The sequence below is a fragment of the Sceloporus undulatus genome, chromosome 10 (assembly GCF_019175285.1).
Source record: "Sceloporus undulatus isolate JIND9_A2432 ecotype Alabama chromosome 10, SceUnd_v1.1, whole genome shotgun sequence".
NCBI lineage: Eukaryota > Metazoa > Chordata > Lepidosauria > Squamata > Phrynosomatidae > Sceloporus > Sceloporus undulatus.
Window position 1 is genome coordinate 1,340,383 of NC_056531.1, and position 14,319 is coordinate 1,354,701.

The 14,319-nt window shown below is 47.6% G+C and overlaps 1 protein-coding gene across 1 annotated transcript; it reads right to left on the reverse strand.

Annotated features, from left to right (window-relative positions):
* Positions 1 to 455: 455 nt before the first annotated feature.
* HSPB8 (heat shock protein family B (small) member 8) lies at positions 456 to 13,693 on the reverse strand. The gene is made up of 4 exons (XM_042441519.1): positions 13,480 to 13,693; positions 8,270 to 8,706; positions 6,281 to 6,344; positions 456 to 3,227 (listed from the first exon to the last, which is right to left on the reverse strand). Exons 2-4 carry the CDS (start codon positions 8,664 to 8,666, stop codon positions 3,068 to 3,070), a joined length of 621 nt encoding a protein of 206 aa, XP_042297453.1. The 5' UTR covers positions 8,667 to 8,706; positions 13,480 to 13,693; the 3' UTR covers positions 456 to 3,067.
* Between the last annotated feature and the right edge of the window lie 626 nt (positions 13,694 to 14,319).

A 14,319-nucleotide genomic window follows, 5' to 3' on the forward strand; every position in this document is an offset into this window, starting at 1 on the left:
CCTGTAAAAGGGGTTGTCTTCTTTTCCTTCTGCCTTACCAAGCATTATTGTCTTTACTAAGGAATCATGTCATCTCGCAATATGGCCAAAGTACGATAGCCTTAGTTCGGTCATTCTCACTTCCAGTGACAGTTCAGCCTTGATTTGCTCTCAGACCCATTTATTTGTCATTTTGCCAGCCCCTGGTATCCAGAGAACTCTCCTCCTTCACCACCACCCGATATTCTCTTAAGAAGTTACCGCATCTGGCATTTGGTTCTAAGCACCAGCCTCCATAGAAACCAATAGGATTCACCCCGTTCTCTGAACCATAATCCTTCTCCAAACCAGCCTCCCCACCACCTCTGCTGCCTTTTGTGACCATTCAAAGAGCTATGACTTCCAATGATGGCTCTCTTGCAGCATGTGGCATGAAAGACAGGCTTTCGTAGTTGCAAAGAGACATGGACACACAGTTAAAAACTTCAGCATGGGTTTATTCATCACAGAAAAGCACAGGGTTCTTTGGGAGGAAGAAGAGAAGACAATATTCCAAACAGTCAATTATTTCACTTATTTAAACATTTTCACTCGAATGGTGTCTTGTCTGTCCGCAATGTAACCCCACCTCCAATAAGTATCTAGGCCTGTTGTTCACATGAGCCTTATAGGAAGCAGGGTATTGAAAGAAAGAAAGAAAGGGCCAAAACTTGGTCAGGTTGCGCAAACTCAACATTTAAACTACTGTACATCTCCCTATTGTCATAAATATAATGTCACATAGACCCAAACTCAGTTAAAAACAGAGACGACAAACAACACTGGAGCAGGTAAGACCTTGATGAAACCACGGGCCATCCAGGGTAGTACTTTGCAAGGGTGCATATTGTAGGAGGAGGTGCAGCTGACACAAATGCTGTTGCAATGTTTCCATAAGACTAGGTTGGCTGAGCCTCTCATCTTGTCGGAAGAGGAGCGGCTGCCCAGAGAAAGCACAGAGAGACTGGTCTCTCGAGGACAGAGAAGCACTACTTGCACCAGTAGTGTGATGTCAGTGCACCAGGAGTATTTGTAAACTTGGATGGAGGATCATAACTCAAAAGGCAACGTCAGTGCAAAATTAAAATAAAACAAAAATCAGTAGTAGGTTGAGAAACACTTTGGTGAACTTTGGGCAGTCCGTGACCCAAGAGTGGTAATGGTGAGACACTCAGTGTGGAGAGAGCCAGATTTTCTAGCAGTGCATGAATTTGGAGGAACATCAACTGCCAGTTGTCCCTTTGTAAAATCCTTGACTTTTGCTTAGATTGACAGGCCCAAAGCATTCTTGGGGCACATATGCCTTGGCTCTGAGGTGGAGCATGGGCTTTGAGAGAGCTGGCAAGACCTCTGAGGGTCAACCAGGTTGGCAGGAGCAAGAGAAAAAGGCAAAGACTAGGCTCAAGTGAACATACCCAACCAAGTGATAAGCCATTTGAGTGAGAGGGAGCCTAGATTATGGCTGGCAGTAACCAAGACAGCAGTACCAAGAGGACCTGAGTGCTGCTCTACTGAAGGCTAGAGGGCAAATGAGCCCTTATATACTTGAGGAGGACCAATGGCAGCCATGGCCCCACCCCTAAACTGGAGAAGCAAATTATTTAAAGGGGCAACACTGTAGAGTACTGTTGAGTTGTTGTGTGCCTCCTCAAGCAGGGACTTCTGCCATTTGGAAAACTGATGGGTAGATGGAGCCAAGCTTTGAGATGTGGCTGGCCATCACCATGCAGTATCTTTAGGCCACTGTCAGGGCCCCAGATCCTCGGTGGGGCTGACTATATGGACTCGTTCTGGGGTTGCCCTTCACAAATGCTTTGATCACAGCCCTGGAGAGAAATATTGGAGAAATAGCCATTTTGATGTCCCACAATGCCTGAATGTAATGTCACTGTAGTGCAGGGCATTGTGAATTTATCAGACTACTGTTCATCGGAGTACTGCCCTTCCCATGTAAACCCACCGGTCACCAGCACAGGGGACACCTTCCCTGATGGACCCCTTCTCAAGGGTTCCTTCCAAGGTACAGTGTTTGATATGGCTCCCTTGCTCCTTGCTGCAAGGACCTAAACTGGATACACATTTGTCTTTTTTTTGCCTTCCAGATATATTGGATTTCAACTCTCAGCCAACATGACCAACAGCGAAAGACTGGGGGACTTGTAGCTTGGGTTCAGAAGCTGTCAACCTCTGTCTCTTCTCAAATTCCTCCAGAAACTAAGGTATGTGTCTGGTGGGTCCTTTTCAACTGGTGGGAGGGTGGCCTTGTAGGCCAGAGCATGACAGGATGTGAGCAAATGTGAGTGTATGTGTTTTTTTTATTAAATATCTATTGATATGGAAGCTTCAGAGATCAGGCTAAGGCCAACATCCAATTGTTAGTCCTCATTGGAGTAGATCCGTTGAATCAGTGGGAACCCAAGAACATATTGGTTTTGTTGGAAGCAGTCCCGATTAATGCTCTGTTATGCTGCTAAAATGTCCCAGTTCCTCTCTGGTCCTCCCACTTTTCCCATTTGTCCTCAGCTTACTTCAGTAGCTGGAACTAGAGCTCAAAGGGTAATAGTAGTTTGCACTCGGTTAACTCAGCAGAGAGGAGAGGAGACGAGGGGCAGACTATTGCCCTTCCCAGTTGGCTCAGGCAAAGGCAAACTTCTTCAGCTTTTCCTATCTTGCGTGGTCTTCCTCAGTCATAACTTTTGCTCTCTGGACCATGCTTTGATGTTGCTCAGCCGCATGGGTACCAAGTTTCAATTGCAAAACAGTGGCGGGTCTGCAAGGCATCGGCACTTAAGTTGGCGCCATTGACGGACCTCCTGAGTCTACTCTGGGCAGGACTAACAATTGGATCGAGGCCTCAGCTGGCAGCTTCTCCTCTTGCCATGCAGATCCAGTCTCAGACCGTTGGGGGAAGCAACAGGGAGAGATGTCAGGAATGGGCTTTTATAAGAAAATGTACAACATCAAAGGAGCGGTTGGTGAATGCGATCCTATGCAGCGAGAAATTGGGAGGGGTGAAGGTGGGGGGCGATGGCACAGGAGGGTTTGCTTTTTAGGCACAGGTGGCTTCTTGGTTGTCGACTGGGAGCTCTGTGCCATAGCTCAGGTCTCCATACTGGCAGTAGGGAGGGATCTGTGGGGCCTCGATGATCAGCAGCCCCTCAGGTGACAAGGAAGCAAAAACTGTGGTGGGATCCACCTCGCCGGGAAGCCTAGGAGAGAAAACATGATGCAGGACATTTGATTTCTTTTCTATCCATTTCTTGGTTCTTGTGCTTACTAAAAACATATGCTTTTTGCCACTCGGCATGCCAGGGGTCTCAAAGCAATGTTATTCAAAAATACATATTTCAAAACAGATTGTAAACAACGGTCCAAAACACACTGTCAAAATAACCCAGTTTGAGACCCCTTTAACTGCCCTGGCTCTGTGCTAGGGAATCCTAGGGCATTGTTGCTTATTGGGGCACTATTGCTCTCTGACAGAGAAGGCTAAAAGTCTCACAAACACTACACTGCCCAGAATTCCCTAGCATTGAGCCAGGGCAGTAAAAACGGTCTCAAGATTTGTTCAAAGGAGGTTTGCCATTCCCTGAGGCTGAGAGTATGTGACTTGCTCAAGGTCACCCAGGGGAGTTTCATGGGCAAGCCAGGAATCGAACCCTGGTTTCCAGGATTGTAGTCCAACGCTCAAACCGCTACGCTATGCTGGCTCCCAAGAAATTGCGACTTTAAACACAGAAAACATGGCGGAATATAAAATGGAGAGGCCCACTTTGGGATACACTGCAGTGGACATACCCAAGATTCAAAAGGCCAAGTATAACCAACCCGAGCCATATTAGGAATATTCCTTAAAAACCCTGCACACAGTAATCCCAGCCATGCTGTCGCTGCAGCATTCTTTTTAAAAGCAAAAAACGATCTTGAAACTGGAAGAACGAAGGGCCGTTTCATGGGGAGTGTCTTACTTGGGAAGGCCAGTGCCCTCATTGCTGCAGCCCTGCAGATGTAAGCCCTGCCGTTGTATTTTAGTTGTTTTATATTTTACGTATTAGTTATTAACAGATCTCTCCGCCACCTTTTGTGACTTGAAGCCCTCTCCATATTAAGGAAGGGGGAGGTGGAATGTGCGGGAGGAGCGCAGATCTCGGATGGTTATTATGCACGCTTATTTTCAAGCAGAGCTCTGCTGTATTGTAATGCAGGCTTTGTGTTAAGCCTGTGTAATTTGTTTGGCAAGCAGGTTGGGTTGGATGCCTTTCTCTTCTTATGCAGCTTCAGTACAAACATAAGGACATCAAAGTAAATGTTTGCATTTGCAGCATGCCCAAAGAAGGAGTTCTTGTGAAACTCCAGAGGCAGGCCCAAACTGGCCTAACTCTCAGTGGGGCTGCCGAGTGAACCCATGCCATGCCCTCCAACGTATCACACGTGAAAACCAGGGCACAAAGTGACCACGCAACATCAAGATGGTAAATGTTGTGAATGAGGAAGAACAGAAAAGCTAGGAGAGGCTGCAGAGGTTTGCTTTTGCCTGAGTCTCCTGGGAAGGGCAAGATTCTGCCCTCTGTAAAGGCTTTCATGGCCGGCATCCATAGTTTTTTGTGGGTTTTTCAGGCTCTGTGGCCATGTTCTAGAAGAGTTTATTCCTGACGTTTCACCAGCATCTGTGGCTGGCATCCTCAGAGCATACTATCTCAGTTGGATGGGAGCTAGAGCCCTAGATCTAGAGGACTCTGCTTCTGTCCAAAGAGTTGCCTGGCACACTTTGGGAACCCATGTCCACAGTTGGCCCCCCCTCGGCCAAGCAAGTGCCAACCTGTGAAAGCCTATCCTGTCCTTTGAACCTTGTAATCCCAGCAATGAAAAATAGAAATAAAGAAGAGGTGGAAAGTGAAAATTTGGGAGGAGGATTCGTCACCAGTCAAAAGCAAACTCTGAGGACTTGGCAGCATGATGACACATGGTTTCTGAAATAGATGTTTAATAGCTGGCAGATGAGTCACCTTCTTTAAGGGTAACTCTAGAGAGGAGTACAAAGTCAGCAACTCTTATTCACTTGTTTTCTCCAAATGCCCCTTCCTTCCTAGGCAAAGCATCGTGTGAACCCTGGGAGTCTTTTATACCAGTGGTTCTCAGTCCAGATGGTTTGGACTTGAACTCCCCAAAGCCCCAGCCAGTACGGTCTGATGGTGAGGGATTCTGGGAGATGAAGTCTAATACTTGAGAAACCAAATGGGCATTTAAGGTCTTGCACATCAATCCCATTTGCTTTTTTGGAAAGCCGCCTTGGTAAATGGATCCTGCCTGAGGAGTATGCCTGGTATCTGGGTCATAGATTTAGGTTCCAGGTAGGAATCCCATTTCTTTGAAACCCAGCTCGGCCAGGACTCTCCAGGAGATGGCTGTTGACACTTCGAACAGCTGCTTCTGAGTAGACTAGTCTTCGGAGAAGCCGACATTACATTTGTGAGTCTCTCTCTCTCTGTGCATATATGTATTGTTGTTGTTTTGCGCCTTCAAGTCAACTTAGGACCTTATCACACTAGAAGAATCCCACTAAGAAATGGCTAGCCAGACCTGCACACAATGTACATGTAGCCTCTGCATCTCATTTTGGGGTTGGAGAATGGCTAGGGACTGGGGACAGCATGCAACCTTTAGTTGCAACACTCTTGCCTATAAACACAATTGCCTCCTTTGATCTTCCAAGGCAAATATGCAATATGTCTAGCCAATCCCACATCCATAATCCACAGTCGCCAAAATTGCGCTTCAAGTCATGCACGTACTTCAGGCTGGGCATCCTGGTGGCTGGCTGCAAGCCAAGCCAACTTGACTCCAGGGCAATTGCTGGCAGTTACTTCTACTGACCAGCTGGTTAGTTTGCCTCTGTGGGAGCATCCGCACTGCAGAAATAATCTGGTTTGACACCGCTTTAATGCCATGGCTTACTGCTATAGCTCCACTCTGGTGCTGCAACAAACTGTGGTCTCCAGAATTCCATAGCATTGAGCCATGGCAGTTAAAGTGGTGTCAAACTGGATTATTTCTGCATTGCGGACAAGGCCCTAGAGCAGTGGTCCTCAATTTATGCCCTTTAAGAGATTTTGGACTTCAGCTCCCAGAAGCCTCAGCCATGTTGGCCAATAGCCTGGGGTTCTGGGAGTTGAAGTTCAAAATCCCTTAAAGAGCACAGTTTGGGGACAACTGCCCTAGAGGGATCCCCTAGAAGAAAACAGTGAAACCTCATACTACTTACTGGATTTTCTTGGTGAAGTTCTTAGACACGATCCCTCCTTCCACCTGTTGCTCTTCATGTTTACCTGCCAGGAACAGAAAGAGTAGGTCAGAACATCAATAAGTCCACAGGGATACTGCCACAACACACCCATTAGGACTGTATCTCCCAACATCCTCCAAGCAGCAGGGCCAGCGGTTGTGCAGAACTATGATAGCGGCTGCCTTGTTGCATGGAGTTTTTAAAAACAGTAGTATTGAGGGGGTTGCTTACTTCTTTTTTGATCAATTTAAAAACAGTTGCATTGAATGAGTGGCTTGTATCTTTTTTGATCCATCAGCCAGTCACTCTGGGCTAGCTGTGTCCACATATGGCTTATTTGCAAAAGGAATGGGAAATGAATCCTTCTCTCGGCCACTGTATTTTGCCAAGAAAAGCAGGGACTGAAAAGCACATACGTCATTCTTTCACCTGACAAAACCCAGCCTCTTCTGGTGTTTGAGCCCATGTCAAGGGAAGGAAAGAAGAGGCCCTCCAAACTTAGGTTTCTGAGATGGTTTTGTCTCTTTAACACGATCTAGCTGGAGGTACGTGTGCGTCGGTTTGGAAAGAATTCCTTACTTCATAGAGGCATTATAAATTCCTTTGTATTTTATCTATCCCTGGAAGGACCTCTCCTTTGGGGTGTTAAATTCAATTTAGTTTAGCATAGATAAGGGATAAGCCCACAGGCAAACTTTGCAACACTAGCGTTTTTCTTCATGCTAATTTCTTTCCCAACTCTTCTTGCCTATCTCCAGAAAAGACCAGTCCTTATACCTGGGCACTTCTTGACTGCCATTTTCGAGCCTTAGCTGTGCCAAGGCGCATTGCAGCTGTCCTGTTGTTCCCTCTCCTTAAGAGATTTGTGTGTGAGAGTGAAGAAATTTGTTGCTGCTGTGTGCCTTCGAGTTATTTCCAACTTATGGCGACCCTATCGTGGTGTGTTCTTGGCAAATTTCTTCAGAGGGGGTTTGCCATTGCCATCCTCTGAGGCTGAGAGTGTGTGACTTGCCCAAGGTCACCCTGTGGGTTGAGCGGGGATTCGAACCCTGGTCCCTAGCATCATAGTCCCACACTCAAACCATTATGCCATGCTGGCTCTCTGCGTAACTGTCAGAGGAATGATCATGCCAAAGGGGAAACCTTTACCTTTACCTTAGAAGAAGGAATGCCGGCAGGTGTGGCTTGTTACCTGGTTGCTTGACAAACAACACCTGTTGGCATGCCCGCTTCTCTGCAACCATTTAAGGGAGAGGAGCGTGCTCCATTTTTCACACTGGCAACCCCAAAGACCATGACACCCCAAACCACCTCTAGAAGCTCCCTTGGCTGCCAGGCCTCTTCTGTTTCTAGCCAGCTCCCCAAATTGTCACGCTGAATATCTTTGCTTTAAGTTGTTTTTGTAAGGCGGCACACACCGTCACGACCACCAGTCGAGTAATCAGCTAACTGAAGTAGTTTTAATCTATTAATCACCTCTAAACCAACTGATTGCTTCATTAATTAAACTGAAAGGAATCTGAATATGATCAAAATGCGGTAAACCACCCAGAGAGGTGCCTTTTGGAGACAGTGCTTAGCCGAAGGCAGCACTCCTCTCCGCACTTTCACGGGACCGAAGCACACCGAGGCCTGTGAGATTTACTTGTGAGAAATCATGCTAGGATTGAACTGTATAATATTTTACAATCCAATAATCCAAACCCACTACCTATTCCTAGTATGAAAGCCCATTTTTTCATTTTATTGCAGAAACCCACCCCTGCCCAAAAAAAGGTGTGCCCACCTGCTTGGTCCCATCTGTTAATATTTTTTGCAGGCATCAATTAATCGACTACCGCTTTAGTTGCTTAAGATGATGATCAAGGCAGTCAAGGCCTTTTAAAAAATAAATAGTTCCGTACCTAGCCAAGGAACCTGTTTCTGGCCTGCCACGAAAACTGAAATGCCCCCTCACCCCGCACTCACCTGAAACTTCCACGTAACCATCCTTGGTCTTCACTGTCAGTTCCTCAGGTTTGAAGCTTTGCACATTGACGCACACTTTCCATGGTTCCCCCGAGAAGGGCAAGGGACTGCCTCCAAAGGGGGCTCCTTCTGTGTACCCCCCAAATCTGGAGCCATACCCTGGCGGGGAAAGGCCAGAGTTTCGGACCATCCCGGATCTCAAGGGGCCTGGCCATGCGGTGGTGAACCGTGAGCGGGCCCAGTCTGGCCAGTCTGCTGTTATATCTCCAGGAAAGGGGGACATGCCAAAGTCATCATCCAAAAGGCGAGATGAGAGGCTGGATTCCCGGAAGGGGTCTCGAAGGGTCCGATGTCGCCCGGGGTAATGGCACGAAAAGGGGATCTGGCTGTCAGCCATTTTCTTCTTATCTGCACAACCAAGGCGAGGAGGAGAAGAACTGTAGAAGGAAAGAAAAGCCAAGCGATCTGTCTTGTGGCAATTCTACGCCCGACACGAAAAAGTCACACAAATGATGTTCAGAGCAGAAAGGGGTCCACTTAACCCAAAACCAGATACAGGCAGGGAGAAAGCTTGAAGATCCTCGCTTCCTCTCCTGGGAAGTCCAAAGTCAAATCAAAATAATAATTAAAAATCCTCTTCCGAAAGAGCACAGATGTAGAACTCTAGCAAGAGGAAGCAAATGCAAAATCAACAGCAACAACAGCAGGCAAACTGTTTGCTTCGGTTCCGGCGAGGGGGGCAAAAGAAATGGTTTTGATAGCTGGATTAAGAATAAATGAATGGCCCTTATCGCTGCACTCTCCGGATTGAAAGGTCTCCCTCCGTTCCCAAGCAGGAGCTTAAATAAACCTTTCTCGTCAGAGCCGAGAAACTTCTGTAAAGTTCCAAGCGCCTGCCTGGCCCTCTATTTATACATGCGCTCCAAGTGCTCGAGGGGGTTGTTGCATTGCAAGCCATGCCCTGCATAAGCGGTATTTTTGGAGAGGATGAAACACCTCTGGAGAATCTGGGCTGGAGCAGCTGACTTCATCCCAGTGGGACAGGCATGCCCAAATAGAGAGCCAAGTTTCCCTCTTTCCCTCCCACGCCTTGTGCCTTCCTCTCTTCTGGGCCCTACTGTGACATATTGCAGGCAGGTTGGCTATTTTGAACGTCGGGTGTCAAAGGCTGACTCCCAGCGCATGCCTTTTCCGAAGATCACCTCCTGGGATTTGCTGGAACAACAAAGAAGTCTGGTTCGGGCCCTGGAAAGGGGACTTTTTGGATGAGGGCTTCCAAAATCCCCTGCCTGTGTAGCCTTTGGGGGAAATCTGGGAGTTGGAGTACCACCAAAAGTTACCTCCACCGCACCTAACACATGTCTGGATTTGACAGGGACATTTCCAGTTAACCCTCCACCATCCTACTTTTCCCAGCTGCTCTGAAAATGTCCCAGTTTCTCGCCACTCCTTTCACTACTCTCACTTGCCCCCGCATTTGTCTTCAGCTTACTTCAGTTGCTGCAAATTGAGTTAAAGCAGCGTCAAACTGCTTCTATTTCCACCGTGTGGCAGCAGCCTGGGTCCCCTTGACTTTTTGTATGCTGACTTCTACCTTAGTAAGCATTATTGTCCTTTCTAGGGAGCCCTGTCTTCTCCGAACGTGTCCAAAGTACAACAGCCTCAGCTGAGTGTGCATCCACACATTGCAGAAATGAAGCAGTTTGGCACCACTTGAACTGCCATGACTCAATGTTCTGGGATTTGTAGTTCAGGATGCGATTTCGCCTTCCCTGTCAGAGAGCTTTGGTGCCATGCCAAAGTACAGACCCCAGATTTTCCATCGCACTGCATGGTGGAAGTTAAAATAGTGTCAAACTGCTTTATTTCTGCCTTGGTCACCTCAGCCTGATTTACTCCAGGACCCATTCATTTGTGTGTTGAGCCATCTAGAGTATCCTCCAGCACCACATTTCAAATGAGTTGATTTTCTTCCCATCACTTTTCTTCACTGTCCAGCTTTCATGACAACCCTAACATTGGTATTCAATGATACCCACTCAATGGTTGGTGCCACACTGCAGAATTAATGCAGTTTGACACCACTTTAACTGTTGCGGCTCCATCCTTCAGAACCCCTTCTGAGCAAACCTTGCCAGGCAAACCCCATGATCTTGCCTTAGGGTTGCCATATTTTAAAAAGAACTCAAAGGCACACAACAACTGGCATTTATAAGCACGCTGCCTCTGGGCACACCAGAAGTTCTTTCTAGCTCTCACAGTTATCAGCCACGGGTCGACTTCACCTTTTTGGTTTTGTGCAATCCCATTCAGAGATATAAATCTTTGACGTAAATAAAATAAATGAATCCCAAAGCCTTCTAAACTGCTTGACATCACCGCATTTTGCAGGAGTGAGTTCTTCACGTTTTCTTAAGTATTGTGTAACGATGAAGCATCAGGGACGCCAGCGTTGGGTGCAACCTGCCCAGGGCAATTGGCATGAAAGCGCATGCAATATTAGACAGTTGTTAAAAGAATGGGTATGGGTTTTCCTTTCCGGAGTGGAACAATTTATTAAGAGTTTGTATTGCCTAGCCCTGCGTTCACCATCCCAGGTGTCCTCCAGACGGGTTGGACTACAACTCCCATGACTGGATGGGGAAGATGGACACAGCTGGAGGGCACCAGGGTGGGGAAGACTAGTTTGTTGTTGTGTACTTTCAAGTCATTTCTGACTTATGGGGTTATGCATGCCAGGTCCTAGATAGGCGCAGTCTATCTGAGGAAGGGGAGCTTGGAATGTCTTCAGCAGTTCCTTGAAATAGTCCATGACTGTGCCCTATCCCAGCACTGGTTCTGGGCAGAGGGCTGACAAATGCAGATCCTATCTCAGGCATAGAAGTATCTATTTCTGGTCCAGAGTGATAGCCAGCCATTAAAGTGCTAAAAAAAAAAAATGGCAACCTTATATGTAGCCAAAAGTATACTTCGTTCACTTCTAATCATATCACGGGATCTTATATTGAATCAGACATGTGATATAAAACTGATGTGGCAGCAGCAGCTGATGATGCTAAGAGTCATCATCACCATCAATATATATATATACACACACACCTCTTTCAGCTAATAAACTCAGGTTGCCATCCATAGCTCACCTCTCTCTTTTTATACCCTTCCAACAGCTCTGTGCGGTAGGCACCTCTGTTAGTCACCCTACTTTTGTAACCATGAATCTCGGACGATGACTCGAGAGAACAGGGTTCGAATCCCCGCTCCGGGGCCTCAACAAACTACAATCCCTAGAATTTCCAAATGGTTTGGGAGGCTATTTCTTGATTCTCTTTTAACCATCGTCTTTTCTATGTCTTTTGCTAGCTTGTGCCTGGCTTGATTTGCATCCCACCCGGAGTTCTGGTCCTGGGAAAAGGGCAGGATATAAATAAAGCGAATCATAATAATAATAATCATCAGAATAGGACGTCATCTGAGGAACTATTTGGATTGCTGGCCCGCTCAGACCATGCTGCATCAGGGCTCTTTGCAAGGAGTTGGGCTGGTCCTTTCCCTTGCTTGGCAAGGTTCCCCCTTGACACTGAAGCTAGGCCTGCTTGCACCTTTTGGGGACTTGCTCAGCAATCACTTGCCTGGCCAAAACCACACTCACGCCCGTCCCCTTGGCAGGAACAGTGAAGAAGCCAGTTCCACCCGTCCACCCTTTTCACATTTTCATTTTGCTCTTGCTCTTTCCTTTCCGAGGTGCCAGCCTGGCTGGGTCATTCCATAAGAAGCCTGAAGCTGTGCAGAAAATTGATTTGCCATCACTTACTCACCAGCCTACAAGAGCGTAAGTTGGTAGGTGAGGATTACTGGCATGCTTTTATTACCCGTCAGTCTTTCTTAGCACTACATATACCCCATCTTTCCACCCATGAGCAAAAGGTGAAGTACAGAGCTCTTCTTTTCCCCACTCGATTCCAACAACAACCCTGTGAGGTAGGTCTGGCAGAGAGAGAGATGCCCAAGGCTATTGAGTTCCTGGTCCCAGACCCCTCTGAACCATGTATCTCCCAAACCCCACCCACCGCTCTAACCGCTACACCGCTCTCTCTCCACTACCATGATGATCTAGTACAGTATACATCTGTGGTGTCTATTTAAAAATGTCACCGGCTTTCACTGCCTCTTGCCTTTCATAACCTTCTGTGCCGCCTCTTCATTATTTTTTTCTCGCTGTACCTGTACGACGCCCTTTCTTCCGCTCTCTTCAAATGCCAACCAAGAATAACACAACGCGATGGAATAAGCTCCATATCCACAAAGGCTTACGAACCAACCATCAATCTGTCCCTTTAAGATACTGCAAAATGCTTTCTCTTTATTTGTTCGACCAGATTAACTCAATCTGGCATTTATTTGAGGCTTGCCTCTGGTCAATTTCAGCCAGCCTTCCGCAACCTGGGGCTCTTTGAATGTCTGGGCCTGGAAGGCTCATCATCCCCAGACAGTAGGGGATGATGAAGCCATAGCCCAACGCCTCTGGAGTATTGCCAGTCTTGGGGAAAGGATTACAAGTTGCACCTAGGGTTGCCAGGTTGAAAAGTGGAGAGGGCTCCTGTCCCTTTAATGGCTATGTAGGGCATTTCAGTGGATGTTGCTTGGTCAGGGTGACCAGATGCCCTCACCACCAAGGAGGGCAAGGCACCGCAAAATGGAGGGCATCCCAGAAAAAGGGAGGACGTGCCAAACGAAAAGCTAAAAAACACTCATAGAAATGTTCATTAATGCTTCTTAGGCTGCATCGACACTGCAGAAATAATCTGGCTTGACACCGCTTTAACTGCCCTGGCTCAATTCCGAGACTACCATAGCACTGAGCCGGGGCAGTTAAAGCGGTGTCAAACCAGATTATGTCAGCAGTGTGGGTGCAGCCTTAGTCATGCTCCAAATAGTAGGCATTTTTGGCATTCCTCCTGGACAGAAGGCTGAAATGCAGGAGGTGTCCTGGAAAAGGAGGGCATCTGGTCACCCCGGGCTTGGGACCTAGTGTGGCAAGCAATGCCAGCCACAATGCCTTTTTCTTCACAACTGCAAAAGGGCCCAGAACCTGATCCAGTTTTCAATCTTGGCAACCTTACTACATCCAAACAGCAGCCCTGTCCCACCCTCCTGAAAGCCCACATCCTAACAAGAAGCCCTTGGTGTGGATTAGGTAGTCATTTTCTTACCCACAATGCTGCGGGTCCAAGTGATGCTCAGTGATGTGCAGTGCTTGGTCACTGATGGAAGCCCGGGGGCCTTTGCTCCGACAGCCCAGCAATGGCGACGCTTGGAGAGCTGAGTCAGGGCCGGCACCAACCTTCCACTCTTCTGGCAGCTCAGCAATGCAGAGACAGAAGAACTGGGTTTGCAGAGTGAGTGTCCTCAGCTTTTCCTGGGCAAGCAGCCACAGCCAGCTCTTTTTCTCTTCGCTGGGCAGAGGTGGAGCCGGGCAAGGAGCCAGCCAAGTGCAGCTGACTTGGGGCCCTGGAGGCCTTGGGCTTTCAGCAGAGAGGGGCTGGATCCAGGCCAGTTTGCTCAGTCTACTGGGCTGATGACCCTGGAGCTGGGAGGCCCAGGCAGAGAGCTGCCTTTCACCCCATCTAGACCTCAGCCAGCATCTGCTGAAGCCGCTTATTGCCCGCTCTTTGCTTGGGAGACAGAAAAAGAACTCCTTCCTCAGTTGCATTATTCCCAGGTTGTTTAATGTGACCCACCTGGCACTCTTTTGGCTGAAGCTTTGACATGTAGAATCATAGAGCTGGAAGAGACCTCAAGGGTCATCCAGTTCAACCCAGTTCTGCCATGCAGGAACACAGAGTCAAAACACTCCCAACAGATGGTCATCCAGCCTCTGTTTAAAAACCTGCAAAGACAGAGATGCCAGCACTCTCCAAGGGAATGCCTTCCACTCTTGAACAGCTCCTACTGTCGGGAAGGTCTTCCTAATATTGAGCTGAAATCCTTTTTGGATTACAGTTCCCAGAATCCTGATCTAACCTATCCACTGATCAAATTGGCTGGTTTTT

Coding starts and splice junctions, on each gene's coding strand:
- HSPB8 (XM_042441519.1), bottom strand. CDS start 8,666: ATGGCTGACAGCCAGATCCCCTTTTCGTGCCATTACCCCGGGCGACAT. Junction 6,345..8,269: donor TGGTTACGTGGAAGTTTCAG/GTGAGTGCGGGG, acceptor TGTTCCTGGCAG/GTAAACATGAAGAGCAACAG. Junction 3,228..6,280: donor AACTTCACCAAGAAAATCCA/GTAAGTAGTATG, acceptor TTTCTCTCCTAG/GCTTCCCGGCGAGGTGGATC.